The 19,316-nt window shown below is 43.9% G+C and overlaps 1 protein-coding gene across 1 annotated transcript in view; it reads left to right on the top strand.

The window, feature by feature from the left end:
• Positions 1–19,316, top strand: part of LOC122540179 (dynein axonemal heavy chain 8-like) — a 1,249,383-nt gene that overhangs the window by 1,004,273 nt on the left and 225,794 nt on the right. Inside the window, exon 61 of the mRNA XM_043675521.1 lies at positions 2,281–2,411. Within this exon, the coding sequence (XP_043531456.1) occupies positions 2,281–2,411 (131 nt within the window). The remainder of the gene's footprint in view (positions 1–2,280; positions 2,412–19,316) is intronic.

Genomic DNA, 19,316 nt, shown 5'->3' with positions numbered 1-19,316 from the left:
CACCTTATCCCAGATCCAACCCTCCAACTCAGCACCGCCTTCTTGAACTGTCCTACCTGTCCATCTTTCTTCCCATCTATCCTCTCCACCCTGCACTCCGACCTATCACCATCACCCCCACCTTCATCTACCTATCGCATTCCTAGCTACCTTACCCCCCCAGCCCCACCCTCTCCCATTTATCTCTCATCCTCCTTGGGCCAACCCCTCATTCCTGATGTAGAGTTTATGCTCAAAACGTTGATTCTCCTGCTCCTCGGATTCTGCCTGAATGGCTGTGCTTCTCCAGCACCACATTCTTTGACTCTGATCACCAGCATCTGCAGACCTCAGTTTCACCTTTTGTTGGAACCTGCAAGAAAAAAGGCCCTGTATGATAAGCAAGTTCTTGTTAATTTGAATTCCAATGTGTCTCTCCAACACAACTTTTCCTGCCTCTATTTTCAAGACTACAGTCACTGCTTCTCTGAATGTTATACTCTTATTCCTTCTAAGGATTACATAGAATATGCAATACAGAACTAAGTCATTCAGCCCCACCAGTCCAGCCAGTGCTTATATTCTAATCAAGTCTCCTCCCATCTTTTCCCATCTAAATCTGCAGTTATAATCATTTGTCCCCTTCTCTCTTATACTCTTGTCTAGTTTCCCCATATCTACAGAGAAACCTCAATTATTCAGCATTTGATTATCCAAATATCGGATTATCCAGCAAGATCACTAGGTCCCAATGCTTGGCTAAACTATGTTATCTGTCTTTCGATTAGCCAGAATTTGATTAACAGAATGAAATACTCCCTACCCATGACTGTTGGATAATCGAGGTTCCTCTGTGCACCTGTATTAAACTGTCCTGCAAGTACTTCCTCCTCCTTACATTGCCATTCTATTTAAGTCAATCTTTAGTTCTGCAAACTCCTGCAGTACCTTATTCTTTTCCAAGATGCTATTTCAAGGCTTTCTGTTTCAATCTAACTTGTATTCTGCACATTATCCATGATGGATTTATTTTACCATCAGCCCATTTCTAATCATTGAGACAAACATGGCTTTATTTTGATGCAGAGTTGTTTGAAACAGTATATTTATCCTCAGTATTTTTGTAAAATTAGTCTAAAAACATGAGATTATCTGTGGCCTTTGCTTGGCCAATTCGATTAAATCTAATTGTGTTATGTTATAACATAGGGATAGCAAGCCAAACCAAATCAGCCCAAATCACTGGATTCGCAACACAGTGAAATTACAACACTCAATGATCCTCAAAATTGCTCAGTTGTTCCTAAACAGACTTAACAAACAACAGATCTTGGAAATCAAGTTTATAACTTAAATAAAAATTAACTATTTATTATTAATAATGTAACAGAACAAAGATAAACCAGGTTATGTACTTAATGACTACAATCTGAACCCCATTTTCTTTGACCGTGACCCTCACTCACACACAGACAGGCTGACAACAGACACAGTCTATGAATAAATTGGAAAGAAAGTAACTATTCGAAATTGCCAGTTCAATTAATCAGCTTCAGACAATGAATGTCAGTCCTTCATTAAATCCTTGGGCAATGAACTGTTCACAGCCACAAAGAACTAGATAGCTTCTTCAAATTCTGATGATACCAGTTAGCACAACCAATTTTGACAGACACCTTAGAGTACTTAGTTATTTTTTTCAGACTTGGATTCTTTTCTTAGAACATTCAACAATTTGATAACTGGCGTGAAAACTAGAAAGAACAAAATAGAGCAGCTGTCCAGGAGCTTCTCAAATCTGCCAAAACCCAGTTTAGAATAAGAATAAGTTCTTTTTTTTTAGTCAGTATCTTTTTTATATCAACCTGTGGTTGGCCAGTTAGCACTAGTCTTCACTTGTTTGACCAGTTTAATATCCAACCAGCTGCAAGCCCTGAGCATTTCCACAACTCAATGCTGAATCATCAATATTGTTCTTAGAACAGAAATTAAGTTGCATTACCTTCCAGATCAGTTTCCAACAGACGACATCTGCTTTCATTCTCTTTTTGAAACAAGGAGGTATTCAAAGTTCAACTCTTAACCCCAACTCTCAATTACAAATCAAAAAAATCGTGATGCTGTGAATAATTGTAATAAAAGCTAGATACCTTGCTTTATCTTTTTAATTAAAGCTTTGTATACATTGTGATTTTATACTTGAAGAAGATTGGTAAACATTGACTACTTATACTGCTTCTTTAGTTTCTTCATTTAAAAAGATGTATCCTATTCTGACAGCAAATTGACAATGTTTTATAGATATCACGTATAATCCGTACAGATTGTGGAAATGCTTTGCTGGTAGGAGTTGGAGGTTCTGGAAAACAAAGCTTTACTAAGCTGGCATCATATATTGCTGGATATAAAATCTTTCAGATCACTTTAACCAGGTAAATACACATTTTGCAGAAATTGTATAGTTGCTACTGAGATTTAAACATTTTTAGGATAGATTAATATTCATGGAAAATCATATAGAGAGCAATGTAGTAATCAGGTGCTCAATAAAACACTTCCCTATTACTTACAGAACAACCAAGTACATAACAGTAGGGACAGAATGTTGGGTTTCCAGTTAGGACACTTACGTAAGGGTCAGTTAGGGCTCCTGACTCCACAATGAGTGGGAAAGAGTGATTTTCCTTTGAATCTACAAATTGAACTCAAAAGAAGCAGCAGCCTACCATTTCAGATAAGAGAGGGAGAGGCCACCTCACCTCGTGGTGTTCCCTCCTCAACTTATAAGCTAAAAAATGGCCAGAGTGTCAAACTACCATTATGGTGGGGGATCACCTCCATACAGTTGTTTCTTTGTGGCCAAAACTGTTGCCAGGCGGTTGTGGGGAGACTCGAAGCCTGCCTTGCCTACTGTTTCCCACCCCTTATCTGTCTGCAGACAGCTAACCCCATTCTGAATGCTGTGGGGGAAATCTACAGGCTAAATGAAAAATTCCAATTGATCTGCTGATTGGCTTTAACAGACTATTTACTCACCACTTGTGGATGGATAGTCCTTGGCATTAGATTATGGTGAAATGGTGCTGGCAGGAAGGCCAACAGTGCAAAGTTGCATATCTGCCCACTTCCATACTCACTCGCATTTGGGCATGGAAAATTTTCCCCAGGTATCAGACTGCCACAGATGTGGAACCACCATATCGAACGCCCTGCTCCCCCCTTTATGAAAAAGAAATTACCAGTGGAACTCACCAAGCAGAGTATCATCTTATTTAAACCTTACCTCTTCTGACTTCCCTCCCCAAATGCTCTGCAACACATGATTCATTGTCACTAGGTTTCAATCTTGCAAGCTCCACCTCAGACACTAATCTCAGAAGTTGAATTCCAATGTATTGACTGACTTAAACACTCCTGTAGAAGTGAGGGCATGGATAGGATAGTGCTAGTTCCAGTTTGCTGATCAGTAAGGTCACACACAAGTTTTGCTGCAAAGGACTCAAATACAGAATTTGATGGGCCAGGATACTGAAGATGACCACATCTTGGAGATGCTGGGCAGCCTGAAGAAACTGTATAGCAATTGCAGAGGTTCCCTTCAACTTGCTGCACAGGCTTGTCATGAACACCACCAGACCACAGCATCCATGCAGGTTCCAATGCATCACATAGTGTTGCCATCAACACTGAGATGGCTACCATCTTACTTGTGAGGTTCACTGTAGAAATGAACCACTAAAGCTTTCATGTAACCCCAGCCTTCTATTCTGAGGGAAAATATTAGGAGTATCGGGGCACTGCCTGTGCAAAGGGCATTGGCTCCATAGAATAGGAATCTTTCTCAGAACAAGTGCTGTCTTGCCACTCACTCCTTCGATGCCATTGGCTCATGTCCAGCTAGACTGCTGCCAATGTCAGTGCAGTCTGTTATCTTGGTGCCAGGCTGTTCAAGGTCACCTTCCAAGTATTCGTGGCATCTTGCACCATGAGGAAGCATGCCATGTCAGCAAAACCTCATGAAGAAGATGCCTGGTGTGGTGAGCCTCCAAGATTCATCACTGTAATATGAGAGCTTATTGTTGTTGTCTGTTGCAGTCTGAAAAGAATTATTGCTATAAAAGTAGAGTGTAGATGTTACCTGGGCATTTACAGACAGTGTTGGTTATGACCTGACTGGATGCTGTATTCATGGCTGCACCATCTAACCTATCTCAGAAACAATTCTGTTAAATCAAAGTCACATTATTGACAGTTTCCCAGTAAAATTGAAGTAAAAAAAGTGAACACATCGTTGACCTAGTGCTCCACACCTCTACTCTTTGGCATTTCAACAGCTTAGGCTATTTTGTGATGATGCTCCCAACCAGCACAACTCCAAAAGGCAGTCCTACCAGAACAGATCAAACATTTTTGAAAATGCAACAGGGGAAAAGTAATTCACTAGCCTCTCATCATGATTGCAGTAGGGAAGAAAATAAGAGCCTCGGAATAACAGTAAAAGTAACAGTTCTCAGCCACAGATCATTTCTTGTGTGTTTTTATTTATTTACCTGTTGGAGCAATAATAGGAGACTGAGTAAACTCCAAAGGAAATTCTAAGCTGCAGTGTTTAATCCTGTTGAATACAAGCATTTGATAACTAAATATTAATTGCTGTTTCATTCAATACATTCATCAAAACTTTTGATCAAACAGTAGCACAATCTTACATTTTTCTGAGACTCGATGCAAGGAGCAAGAATGAATCCAAAGAACATACTTGCCTTTACACAATGACTTCAAAGAATCCTGTCTGAGGATCACCACCTTGTTGTGCTAGAGAGGCTTGTGTGTACCTGGGAACCTGAGCATAGCTCCTGGCAAGGTCATCCATGATGATAAGGTCAAGGAGGAGGTTCCAATAAAGCGCTGATCCATGAAGACCTCAATGGCAGAGGATGATAACTGAACTTAAATTGGAATATCACAATAGCTGTGAAGGCAAATGAAGGCTGCAATAGGGAAGAGTCACCAGTCATCTTCACCTCCAAACCATTGGCCTTCGAACCCCCCAACTACCAAGGTTATTATGGTGGGTATCTGTGCACAAGCCAGCTCCACAATAAAAGATGTCATGCACAGGTGTCCTCACAAAAGGTTAAAAGTCCTACTTACACCCCAAACAAAAGTCCTATGGCGATTAGCTAGTGGCAGAGGGGGCTGGACTGTGATAGCTGGAAGCTCCTGGTCACAAACTGACTCATTAGGCAGTGAGTGTCAGATTCAGTCGTCTTGCTCCTGGACGAGGCAGATTGAGCACTTCAGCAGCTGCATCCACAGCTGAGCAGCCCTATTTAGGATCCACTCTGCTCATCCCAATCGGGGAGGGGGCTGGAAAAGGTGTCCAAAAAATAGCCTGCCTCAAAAATCCTGACTGGATTACTGCATCCAGGGGGATCACCCACATGCAGTCAGAAATGAAGAACAATAAACTTTGCAGCCTGGAATGTAAAAACCCTGAAGGACCCAGCTAACAGTGACCAATCTGAGAGAAGAACGGTAATCATAGCCAGAGAACTGCAAAGTTGCCAGATTGACACAGTTACTCTTTGTGAAAACTGCCTTTCAGACAAAGGCAACTGAAGGAGGTGAAAAGTAGTTACACCTTCTTCTGGAAAGGGAAGGCTGCTGATGAGTCTAGAATTCACAGTATTGGATTCGCAATGAAGAAGCAGTTTAACAGTTGTCTCTCTGAACTTCCTGTGGGGATCAATGACCCATCCGCCTGATGCTCAGCAACAACCAGATGTCTACAGTTGTGAGTGCTTATGCCCCAACCCTTGACTCGGAGGAGGAAGTAAAAGAGACTTTCTATCCACCTTGACACACTATTGACCAGTATCCTCAAGGAGGACAAGTTAATACTTCTTTAGAGACTTTAATGCCAGGGTTGGTCCAGACTACAACCTTTAGAATGGCACCATAGGGAGGGAAGGTATTGGAAACATGAACTCTAATGGAGTCCTTCTTCTCACAAAATTCCTGATGAAGGGCTTTTGCCCGAAACGTCAATTTTCTTGCTGCTTGGATGCTGTCTGACCTGCTGTGCTTTTCCAACACCACTCTAATCTTGGCTCTCACAAAATGTGCTGAGCACAAATATGCTCTTCCATCAGAAAAATAAATCCAGAGCACCTTGGAGGTACCTACTCTCGAAAGAAAGGCATCTAATCAATTATGTCATTGTTTGCTCCAGGGACTGGCAGAATGTGAATGTGACCAGGACAACAGTTGGCTTAGATGACTGCTGCACTGATCACCACCTTATCCATTCCACAAAGTGCATCAAAATACACAGAAGAAGAGGGTTCAGGTGAAACAGACCCGGCCAAGATTCAACATCAAGAGTCTGGGTGAAACAGTCACTACGCAACATGTACAGGCCTCACCTGCTAAAAGCCTACCTCAGGAATACCCAAAGAACAAAAGTGAACATCGATGTCTGCTTAAATCAACCATTCTCAGTACCTGCAATAACACCTTCGGGTACCAGTCCAGAAATCATCAGGACTGATTCGATGAGAATGACAGGGAAATTGAACAGCTCATCTCCAAGACAAGAACAGGCTTCTGTGAGCAGCAAAATGATATGAACTGCAAGGTCAAAAGAAGGGCCTGTGCCAAACATAAGACCGATGTCCAGATGAGAGTATAGGAGCTCAAAAATAATCGGTGGACTGATAAGGCTTTTGAAATCCAGCAACTGGCAGCTGCCAGTGACACAAAAGGCTTCTTCAGTGCCACTAAAACAATGTACAGTCCAAGCTACTGTGCTCTAAAATGGACAAAATCTGCTCAAGGACATCAAGGCATTAAACACCTGCTGCAGAGATTGTTTCCAAGAACTTCTCAACCATAATACACGTCGGTCTGCTACAACTCCACAGTTGTGTTTCTCTACAACCTTGAGCTGTAGAAAGTCACGCTATGGAAAACTGCTAGAGAAAATCGCACTGCAGAAGATTGCTATAGAAAATCATTATAATCATTCAGTAGAAAGTTTGCATTATCCAAATAGCATCCACAATCCATCAACCGCATTATAGTTAACTTGGGTTGGCGAAACGCACATTATACCAGAACAACCTGTACCAATGTTAACTTGGAAATCATCAAACAAATCCCCAGAGATCCATGCAAGGTGACATCGGAGAACCTCCCAATGTGACCGAAGTACAAGATGCCATAAGGAGTCTCAGAAATAACAAGGTTGCTCTCCCTGATGAGATTCCTGCAGACGTCCGAAAGTGAGGTGACCCACAGCTCCAGGAACACACACACGCTTTACTTTTGAATGTTTGGCTCAAAGAAGAACTCCTTTTGGAGCTCAGGGTTGCTCTGATTGTGATCATATTCAAAAAGGATGACAAGGCTGACTGTGGGAATCACAGGGATATCTCTCTTCTTCAACCACTGGGAAAGTACTTGCAAGTGTCCTTGCTACTTCTGCCATTATCTGAGGAAACACTCCCTTAATCACAATGTGGGTTCGCCCATCCAGAGGAACAATAGACATGATCTTCACAGCACATCAATTATTAGAAAAGTGGCAGGAACAACCTGACAAAGCCTCTTAAGTCACCAGCATCAGCCAGCTACCAGTTTTACATGGCCTTCTTTAGGGGAACAAATATGCAGGGAGTTTGGGGAGACTTGCAGGAGCAATAAGGTTATCATAATAGGGGATTTTGATTTTCCTAACAGAGACCGGGGCTGCCAGAGCATTAAGGGCTTAGATGGAGTGAAATTTGTTAAGTGTGTTCAGGAACGTTTCCTCAAGCAGTATGTAGAGGGTCTTACTCGGGAAGGGGCAAAACCCAACCTAGTCTTGGGAAATAAGGCTGGACAGGTGATGAAGGTAACAGTGGGAGAGCACTTTGGGACCAGTGACCATAGTTTTATTAATCTTAAAAGAGTTATGTAGAGGGACAAAACTGGTCCACAGGTTCAAGTTCTAAATTGGGGCAAGGTGAATTTTGACAGAAGCTTGTAGGGGTTGATTGGAGTAGTTTGTTTGCAGGGAAAAGGACCTCTGGCAAGGGAGAAGCCTTTAAAAGTAAGGTAGCTAGAGTTCAAGGTTATATGTTCCTGTGAAGATGAGGGGTAAGGTTGATAGGAATAGGAACCTTGGCTGACAAGCGATATTGAGGTATGGCTCAGGTTCAGATAGCTGGGATCCCTGGAGGTATATAGGGGATACAGGAGTTTACTGAAGGAGGAAATCAGGAGGACAAAAAATAGACATGAGATAGCATTGGCTAAAAAGATTAGGGTGAATCCAAAGAGGTTCTTCAAGTATATTAAAGGAAAAATAATAACTAAAGAGAGAATAGGATCACTCAAGGACTAAAGTGGACATGTATGTCTGGACCGCAGGATATTGGCAAGATCTTCAATAAATATTTGTATTTACCATGAAGAAAGACATGAAGATTTCAAACTTGGAGAGTTCGAACTTGGTCATATCCTGGGGACAGTCCATGTCACAGTAGCTGAGGTGTTGATGTGTTAGAATGTATGAAGGTGGATAAATCTCCTGGTCCTGACCAGATATATCCAAGAACATTGCAAGAGGCTAGAGAAGAAATTCCGGGGGCCCTGGCTGATATTTTTGCATCATCGTTAGCCACAGGTGAGGTCCTGGAAGACTGGAGGATAGCGAATGTTGTGCCTTTATTCAAGAAAGGCTACAAAGAAAAGCCTGGGAACTACAGACCAGTAAGCCTAACAGCTGTGGTGGGTAAGTTACTTGAGAAGATTCTGAGGGATAAGATTTACATGCATTTGGACAGACAGGATTCAATTAAGAATAGTTAGCATGGCTTTATGCGTGGGAGATCATGCCTCAAATTTGTTAGAGGTCTTTGGTGAAGTGACCAGGAAAGTTGATGAGGGCAGGGCAGTAGCTGTTGTCTATATGGATTTCAGTAAGGCCTTTGATAACGTTCCACATGTTAGGCTCCTCTGGAAGGTTAGATTGCACGGAATCCAAGGAGCTGGCAAATTTGTTACAAAATTGACTTGATGGTAGGAAGCAGAGGGTAATAGTGGAAGGATGCTTGTTGGACTGGAAGTCTGTGAATAGTGGTGTCCACAGGGGTCAGTGTTGGACCCATTGCTGTTTGTTATCGATATCAATGATTTGGATGAGAATGTCCAAGGCATAATTCGTAAGTTTGGAGATGACAGTAAAATAGGCGGTATTGTTGACAGTGAGGAAAGTTCTCAGAAATTGCAACAGGACCTTGATCAGCTGGGGAAGTGGGCTGAGAAATGGCAGATGTAGTTTAATATACATAAGTGTGAGGTCTTGCATTTTGGAAAGTCAAATCAAGGTTGGGATTTCATGGTGACTTGTAGGGCCTTAAGGACTGTAGTGGAACAGAGTGATCTTGGAGTTCAGGTGCACGGTTAGCTGAAAGTAGAGTCACAGGTAGACAGGGCAACAAAGAAGGCTTGTGGCACACTGACCTTCAGCAATCAGGGCACTGAGTATAGAAATTGGGAAGTTATGTTGCAGTTATACAGGACATTGGTGAGGCTGCACTTGGAGTATTGTGTTCAGTTTTTTCTCCTTGTTGTAGGAAGGATGGTATTAAACTCTGCGAAAGAGGTTGGACAACCAGCATTTTTCTTTAGAGCATAGGAGACTTAGGGGAGATCTTAAAGAAGTGTATAAGCTCATGAGAGGCATGGATATGATGAATGCACTCAGTCTTTTTCCCAGGGTTGGGAATCGGGGATTAGAGAGCTTCAATTTAAGGTTAGAGGAGAAAGAATAAAAGGGAACCTGAGTGGCAACCTTTTTTCTTTACAGAGGGTGGGAATGAGCTGCCAGCAGAAGTGGTTGAGGCGGGTACATTAACAACATTTAAATGGCATCTTGAACTGGTAAAACTAAAACAGCTGGTGGTGATGAGGGAAACCAAAGGACTATCACAAACAGAATTGAAAGCTGAAGAGACCAAGTCACAATATATTATATATTGTATGATATATTATTACAGGGGCAAGAGTGATTGTCCCAAACAAAGGTTGATACTGGTTGAACTCCATCAGGGTCATCCAGGGATTTCCAAAGGAATATGTTGGTGAGAAGTTATGACTGGTGGTCAGGACTGAATAGCCACATTCATGGGACAGTGTCCAGAATGCCAAGAACAAAAATTCCCACCAGGTGTTAGTCACAGACAATGGGCCATTATTTGCCAGCAAGGAATTTGAGGTTTTCCTAAAGTCGAATGGCATTCAGCACATAAAGACAGGTCCGTACCATCCATTTCCCATGTCCTAGTGGAAAGAGCAGTCCAAAGGTTGAAGGCAGGCTTAAAGAAACATCCTATAACTTCAGTCAATACCAAACTGTCCCAGTTCCTATACAATTGTGGGACCACCCCTCACACAACTACTGGGATAACTCCAACAGAGTTGCTGATGTGGAGAAGACTCTGCACCAGGTTAAACCTGACCTTTCCAGACCTGGGGAGAGAGCGTGTGTATATGTACTGCCTGAAGAGGCAGTTGAATTTTTTTCGAGATGCTCCAGCCACAAGAGGCAGGCTACGATGTGGTACATGTTACCGGTATCCAAGGCAGAGTTGAAGGAACCAAACCTGATGCAAAAATGCCCCAGGAGAAGCTACAGGACAAAAAACAAGCCTGCAACCCAGGACTTAGAAAGGGAGAGATGTAATGTTTATAACGAATTCAGCCAGGTGGTCTTCATAGAGTATAAGTTTCCTGATTGGAGTTGTTAACCTGGTGCCATTATGGAGTCCCGATGGACAGATATAAACAGGAGTGTCAGGGTTCTGTTCACTCTGTGCTAGCTGGGTCAGTGTCATTTACTATGAACATATAAATAAAGGGTGATTTGATGACGGGATACCAGCCTTTGTGGAGTTATTTTCGGCTGCATCACCTACATTGACGCCATCCTCCATCTCACTGGCCAAAACTTCCCTGAAGGGAATTCAAATCATTTACTATATGGACAACAGGTGCTCATCCTTAATCAGTTCAAGGCCAAGGGCAAGGTTTCCATCACCTCCATCTTGAAGCTTCAATATGCTGACAATAGGATGATCGCAGTACACTGTGCAAAAGATCTACAGTGCATGGAGTATAGCTTTACATTCCACACAACCTAGTCCACTGCATTTGCTGCTCACAATGTGGTCTCCTTTACATTTGGAAATAAAGCGTAGACTGGGTGACTGCTTCACAGAACACCTACATTCTGTATGAATAAAAGACCCAGAGTTTCCAGTTGCCTGGCATTTTAACATCCCACCCTGTTCTCTGACGTCTCTGTCTCAGGCTTGCTGCAGTCCACTTGTGGACCCTGCACCTTCTGGACTCAGAATAAGGTTCAACAACTTTAGGGCTTGAACTGTCCCATGTTCTGACCCCAGCCCCCATAAACCAGGCCTTGTTCTCACATAGTCTGCCATTCCACACAACCCATTGTTGGTCACTAACAGTCTCCATTAACAGCCAAATTGTTATTCTTTCCTTTGTCTGTCTAATTCTCTTTGGACTCTATCTCCACCTATTGTTTACCCTTTACACCCAAACTGATCTTCTGCATAAAAACTAACATTTTCCTAGCTGCCATCAGTTCTGAGGAAGGGTCACAGGACCTGAAACGTTAAGAATCATAGAATCCCTAAAGTGGAGCAACAGGCCGTTCGGCTCAAAAGGTTCACACCAACCCTCCGAAGATTAACCCATCCAGACCCATTCACCTACCCTATTATTCTACATTTACCCCTGAATAATGCACCTAACCGACACATCCCTGAACAATTTGGGCAGTTTAGCATAGCCAATTCAACTAACCTGCACGTCTTTGGATTCTGGGAGGAAACCCACGCAGACATGGGGAGAATGTGCAAGTAATTGCCCGAGGCTGGAATTGATTGCAGGTCCCTTGCTCTGTGAGGCAGCAGTGCTAGCCACTGAGCCACCATGCTGCCCACAAACTCTCATTTCTCTTCACAGATGCTGCCAGACCTGCTGAGTTTTTCCAGCAATTTCTGTTTTTCTGCCAGATCATTTTTTTAATTTGCTTGTGGGATGTGGGCTTCTCTGGCTGGCCAGCATTTACCGCCCATCCCTAGTTGTTCTTGAGAAGGTGATGATGAGCTGTCTTCTTGAATCGCTGCACTCCACATGCTGCAGGTGGACCCATAATGCCCTCAAGGAGGGAATTCCAGAATTTTGATCATGTGACAATGAGGGACTAGAAAAGTATTTCTAAGACAGGATGGTGAATGACTTGGAGGGGAATTTCCAGGTGGTGGTCCTCCCTTGTATCCCTTTGTCCTTCTCAATGGAAATGGTCATGGGTTTGGAAGGTGCTGTCGAAGGATCTTTGGTGAATTTCAGCCATGATCCCGATTGAATATCAGCAGGTTTGTGGGGCAGAACAGCCTAGTCCTGCTGATGTTTCTTATAGACTTATGCTAATATTTTATATGGCACTTAACTAAAGCCTTCTGAAAGTTAAAGTAAACCATGTTAATGCAAAAAACAAGAACTATAGATGCTGGAAATCTGTAGCAAAAACAGAAACTACTGAAAAGATTCAGCAGATCCACCTGGATCTCTGGAGAGAAAGCAGAGTTAATGTTTGGGCGCAGTGACCCTTCCTCAAAACTGGACAGTCAATGGACCCAAAACATTAACTGCTTTCTTGCCACAGATGCTGCCAGACATGCTGAGTTTCTCCATCAAAGAGTGTGGTACTGGTAAAGCACAGCTGGTCAGGCAGCATCCGAGGAGCAGGAGAATCAACGTTTCAAGCATAAGCCTTTCATCAGGAATGAGGCTTGTGGCCCAAGAGACATGAGAGATAAATAGGTGGGGTTGGGGGGAAGGTAGCTGGGAATGCGATGTGTACATGAAGGTGTACATGAAGATGATAGGTCAGAGAGGAAGATAGAACAGATAGGTGCAAAGGAAGATGGGCAGGTAGGACAGTTCAAGAGCGGTTAAGTGGAAGGTTGGATCTGGGTAACGTGGAGGGAGGGGGAATGGGGAACCTGGTGAAATTCACATTGAGCCCATGTGATTGGAGATTCCCAAGGCAGAAGATGAGGTGTTCAGATGTCAGCTGGTTAAGGTTTGGCAGTGGAGGAGACCCAGGATTTGCATGTCTTTGGCAGAGTGGGAGGGGGAGTTAAAGTGTTTGGCCACAGGTGATGGGGTTGTTCAGTGTATGTGTCCCAGAGATGTTCTCTGAAACGTTCCGCAAGTTGTTCCGCAATGTAGAGGAGACCACATCAGGAACGGCTGACGCAGTAGATGACGTGTGTGGAATTACAGGTAAATCTTGGATGTGGAAGGATCCTTTGGACTCATGAATGTCGGTAAGGGGGAGGTGTGGCGCAGGTTTTATACTTCTTGCGGTGGCAGGGGAAGGTGCCGGGAGGGGAGGGTGTGTTGGTGGGGGGCATAGCCCTGACAAGGGAGTCATGGAGGGAAAGATCTCTCTGAAGTGCAGAAGTGGGGAGAGAAATATATCCCTAGTGGTGGGTCTGACTGTAGGTGATGGAAATGGACCCATTTCCACCACCTACAAACAGACTCTGCCATTTCTGCCACCCCACCACCAGGGATGTATTTCCCTTCCCAATCCTATCTGCGTTCCACAGTGACCATTCCCACCACAATGCCCTTGTCAGGTTCATGACCCCTACCAACCCACCCTCCCCTCCCGACACCTTCCTCGCCACTGCAAGAAGTACAAAACCTGTGCCCACACCGCCCCCCTCACCTCTGTCTAAAGCCCTAAAGGATCCTTCCACATCCGACAGAGATTTACCTGCATTTCCACACGTCATATACGTGTCCGTTGCTGCAAATGTGGTCTCCTCTACATTGGGGAGACAGCACCCCAACTTGTGGAATGTTTCATGGAACGTCTCTGAGATACACACACTGAACAACCCCACTGGCCTGTGACCAAACACAACATCACCTCCACTCTGCCAAGGACATGCAAGGCATGGGCCTCCTCCACCGCCAAACGCTAGCCATCAGATGCCCGGAGGAAGAATGTTTCACCTTCTGTCTTTCGGTACCCACCAACCACAGGGGATCAATGTAGATTTCACCAGTTCCTTGCGGAACACCGCTAGTGACGGCACTCCAAGATGAACCTTTGCCATCAACTACTACCCTCTGTCTTTTTCCAGCCAGCCAACTCCTAATCCAAACCTCCAACTCACCCTCAATGCCATACCTCTGTATTTTTTGCAGTAGTCTACCATGGGGAACTTTATCAAACGCCTTACTAAAATCCATATACACCACATCTACTGCTTTCCCCTCGTCCACCTCCTTAGTCACCTTCTCAAAGAATTCAATAAGGTTTGTGAGGCACGACCTGCCCTTCACAAAACCATGCTGACTATCCTTGATCACATTATTCCTATCCAGATGTTCATAAATCCTATCCCTTACAATTCTCTCTAAGATTTTGCCCACAACAGAAGTGAGACTCACCGGCCTATAGTTACTAGGGTTATCCCTACCCCCCTTCTTGAACAAGGGAACCACATTTGCTAGCCTCCAATCTTCCGGCACTACTCCTGTAGACAACGAGGACACAAAAATCAAGGCCAATGGCTCTGTTTTCACCCTTTCCTCTCCAACTTATCACCATCATGCGCCCCCCCCCACCACTTTCATCTACCTATCGCATTCCCAGCTACCTTCTCCTCAGTCCATCCCCCCTCCCATTTATCTCTTAGCTCCCTTGGGCCATCCCCATTCCTGATGAACAGCTTATGCTCGAAACATCAATTCTCCTGCTCCTCAGATGCCGCCTGAGCTGCTGTGCTTTTTCAGCACCACATTCTTAGACTCTGATCTCCAGCATCTGCAGTTCTCACTTTCTCCTATGCTGAGTTTCTCCAGAAACTTCTGTTTTTGTTTCATTTTAAAAGTATTTGGATGAGCATTTGAACTGTTATAACTGTGGGCTAAGTGGTAGGAAGTGGGGCTACTGTAGATTTAGAGTAGGTTTGACCAGGACAGAGTCAATGTGCCAAAAGCTTCTTCTGTATTGTATGATTCTACGACATATATTGCCTCCCCATTATCCTCTCTACTAGTTTCATCCTGTCAAAATTCTGGTAGATTTATCAAGTACGATTTCCCTTTTTGTAAATCCATGCTGAATCTGCATGTTTCTGACATTGCTTTTCAAGTGCTTTGCCATTAACTGTTCTCGCATGGAGTCTAGCATTGTTCCCAACTCTAATACAAGGCTAGCATGTCTATAATTTCCTGCTTTCTCTCTACCATTTTCTTTACACATCAGGGTTAAATTATCTACCCTACAATCCATAAGAACTGTTCCAGAGTCTATACAATCTTGAAAAGCGACTGCTAATGCATCCATTCTTTCTAAAGCCACTTCTTTAAAATTACATAACTGGGGAGATTCAAGACGGCAGTGACCCAGCTAGTCTGAGCTCTGCCTAAGACCCGGGCAAAGTGGGCACCCGCCTTCACCACACCCTTTAAATCATTTAAGGTGGCTTTTGCCCAGCATAGTTAGTCATTTTGTATCAAACTTGGACAGTTTGGTGTTGTTTTTAAAATGACTAAGGGCAAAAATTCCCACAGTTTGCAACAGGCTGGGACCCCTCCCCCATCCCCTCCCACAGCAGCAGAGATGTCCGCGGCCGCTTTGGGGGACTTACCTGCAGAGGCGAGCCTGATCTCCGGGATCAACAGACTTCAAGAGAAGATCGACCTCTTTATTGAAAGTCCAGGTCCAGGAAAAACTGGACAGCGCGTCAGAGGGGCGGAGCAACGGGCCACGGCCTCGGAGACTGCTGCCAAGTCGTCCGTGGGTTGGGCTCTCAAGCAGCGAATCCGGACCCTGGAGGAGCACATCAACGACCTCGACAATCGGGGCTGTCAAAAAAAATTCAGTTGCTGGGCCTCCTGAATGGGAAGAGGAAGGCCAGTTTGTAGACTTTCTGGAGCGATGGCTCACACAAATATTAAAGTTGGAGTCGGGACCAGGCCAGGTGCGGGTGAAATGGGCCCACCGGATTGCTGTATGCAGGCCCGGGTCGGACCAGCGCCCGGGTCGGACCAGCGCCATTTCTATTCCGACTCTAATGTTATAGAGAAAACTAAATGCTCCTGGAAGCCTCCAGAGTCCTGGGGAAGGATCCCCGGGCCATGATGCACAAGGGTTCCAAGATAATGTTATTTCAGAACTTCTCTCCAACCGTGGTCCGCAAGAGGAGGGCATTCAATGAGACGAAGAAGCATCTAAGAGACCTAGATATTCAATACTCGATGCATTACCCAGCAGCACTGTGCTTCAGCCACGAAGGATCCGTATATAACTTTGGATCACTGGAAAAAGCTAAAGAACTCGGACTCTCTTAAATAGACTGCGGGACTTAAACCATATAGGTAACGATTTTATTTTGCTTCCCTCCTTTGTTTACCCTTTCTTTCCTTCTTCATCTCTTTTCCATTATCTTTCCCTGGGGGTGGGGGAGGGGGGCTTATTCTTTACTCTCTCTTTGGTTTCTTTTTTACAGATCGTGTGGCTTATTCGATTTGTGTGGGAAGGGGGTTTGTTTTGCTCTACGTTTCTTTAGAGCGGGGTTTTCTTCTTTCTTTCTTTCTTCTTTTGTCATTTTACTTAGTTACCTAATACTTGCTGGGATTGTAACTTTGCAGTTTTATATGTTTATATTTTGTATTATGCTTGCTAAACGCACCTAGGTGTTGGCGTGGGAGCTGGTGGGGGGGGGGGGGGTGGGGAGGGGGATGGGTCACTCACTTTTAACTCTGGTTTTATACAATTCTGGAATTTGTCTACTCCATTCTTTAACGCCTGGGCCAAGGGTAGGGCCCTCGTTAGGAGAGATTATGGTGGGGTTACTGACAGGTAGTCACGCCCGCTGGGAACAAGGGGGAAAGTCTCCTTTCAAATGTGTTTTGCTTTTTTTTTACTTAGGAATAGTTTTTAATTGTGTTGGTGTGATTGTTTTAAAGAATTTGTGCATTTGTGAATTTTCTATGGTTTTTATTCAAGGTGTTTTGGGTGGGCTTCTTCCTCCTGGGGGGTCTCGGGCTTGCCTGGACGATCATGGCTAGCTATTCGCTTAGGTGGTGCAGCTGGAATGTCAAGGGGAGTAATTCATCAATCAAAAGGAAAAAGATATTATCAAGTCTCAAAAAAGTAAGGGTTGACATAGCTCTCTTACAGGAGACACATGCAACAGGGTGGATTTGATTGGGCTTTTTTCTCATCTTTCAGTTCAAAAAGTAGGGGAGTAGTCATTCTCATTCGGAAGAACCTTCCATTCCAAATGTTAAGCCAGATAAAAGATGAGTCTGGACGGTACATACTGATCAAAGCCCTAATATATGGAGAGGAATATGGAATTTTGAATCTTTATTACCCCCCAGCGTACCATTTTAAATTTGTAATGGAGGCGTTCTCTAAGTTGATGGCTTCTGGGGTCCACCATACAATTATAGGAGGAGATTTTAACTGTATTATGGACCCAGAAACAGATAGGATACCTAAGAGCACTATGGACATATCTCTTAGATCGAGACAACTGGCGGATCTGAATAAGGAGCTAGGGCTAGTAGATGTGTGGAGGTGCGTTCACCCCCAGGGTAGAGATTTTACTTACTACTCTAACCCACATAATTGATATGTTCTTTGCTCCCTTTATCCTTTTGAATTCCATATTGTCTTGTAAAATAGGTAATATAGCTATTTCTGACCATGCCGCAGTATATATGGAAGTCAAGACTAGGGACGATGGGATAGGCCCCCCACATTGGCATATGGATTCTTTCTTATTGAAGGATAGCAAATTTATAAAATATTTGTCTCAGGAGTTAAAATCCTTTTTGGAAATTAATTCAGGTACGTCCAGCAACCTGTCGACAATGTGGATGACCATTAAGGCTTATACGCGAGGTTTGGTCATCTCATATTCTGCGACCCAGAAAAGACAAAAGGGAGGACAACCCCTGCTCGAGGCTCGCTTGAAGGCAGCTGACACAGTGTATGTTGATAGGCCCTCTATCACTAAGCTACAAGGTATCACAGCCATTAGGGCAGCCTTGAATACCACACTTACCCAAACAGCAAAGAGGGAAATATTATTACAAAGCAGAGATTATATGAATATGGTAACAAGCCTGGCAGATACCTAGCATATCTTGCTAGGAAAAAAAAGGCTCCTCAAGCTATTACGCCCATTAGAGAAAGTGCTGGTACTCTGACTTGTGATCGTAAAAGGATCAATACAGCCTTTAGAAAGTTCTATTTTGAACTGTATAAATCGCAGGACTGTGAGGATAGAACTGAGAAGATGGAGTCCTTCTTTAAAAACTTGGCCTTTCCAGGCTTAATCTCGGAGCAGGTCTCGATCTTGAATGCCCCCCTGACAACACAGGAAGTACTCCACAAGACCATAAGACCATAAGACATAGGAACGGAAGTAAGACCATTTGGCCAATCGAATCCACTCCACCATTCAAATTATGGCTGATGGGCATTTCAACTCCACTTACCCGCATTCTCCCCGTAGCCCTTAATTCCTTGTGACATCAAGAATTTATCAATCTCTGCCTTGAAGACATTTAGCGTCCCAGCCTCCACTGCACTCTGCGGCAATGAATTCCACAGGCCCACCACTCTCTGGCTGAAGAAATGTCTCCGCATTTCTGTTCTGAATTTACCCCCTCTAATTCTAAGGCCGTCTCCACGGGTCCTAGTCTCCTTGCCTAACGGAAACAATTTCCTAGCGTCCACCCTCGCCAAGCCATGTACTATCTTGTAAGTTTCTATTAGATCTTCCCTTAATCTTCTAAACTCCAATGAAAACAATCCCAGGATCCTCAGCCGTTCCTCATATGTTAGACCACCCATTTCAGGGATCATCCGTGTGAATCTCCGCTGGACACGCTCCAGTGCCAGTATGTCCTTCCTGAGGTGTGGGGACCAAAACTGGACACAGTACTCCAAATGGGGCCTAACCAGAGCTTTATAAAGTCTCAGTAGCACAACAGTAGCACAACATATTCCAACCCTCTTGAGATAATTGACAACATTGCATTCGCTTTCTTAATCACGGACTCAACCTGCAAGTCAACCTTTAGAGAATCTTCGACTAGCACTCCCAGATCCCTTTGTACTTCGGTTTTACGAATTTTCTCACCGTTTAGAAAGTAATCCATGCTTCTATTCTTTTTTCCAAAGTGCAAGACCTCGCATTTGCCCACATTGAATT

This window comes from Chiloscyllium plagiosum, chromosome 3 (genome assembly GCF_004010195.1).
Source record: "Chiloscyllium plagiosum isolate BGI_BamShark_2017 chromosome 3, ASM401019v2, whole genome shotgun sequence".
In the NCBI taxonomy this organism is placed as follows: Eukaryota; Metazoa; Chordata; class Chondrichthyes; order Orectolobiformes; family Hemiscylliidae; genus Chiloscyllium; species Chiloscyllium plagiosum.
Note: the sequence above shows the minus strand (reverse complement) of the source record. Positions and strands in the feature narration are given on the sequence as shown.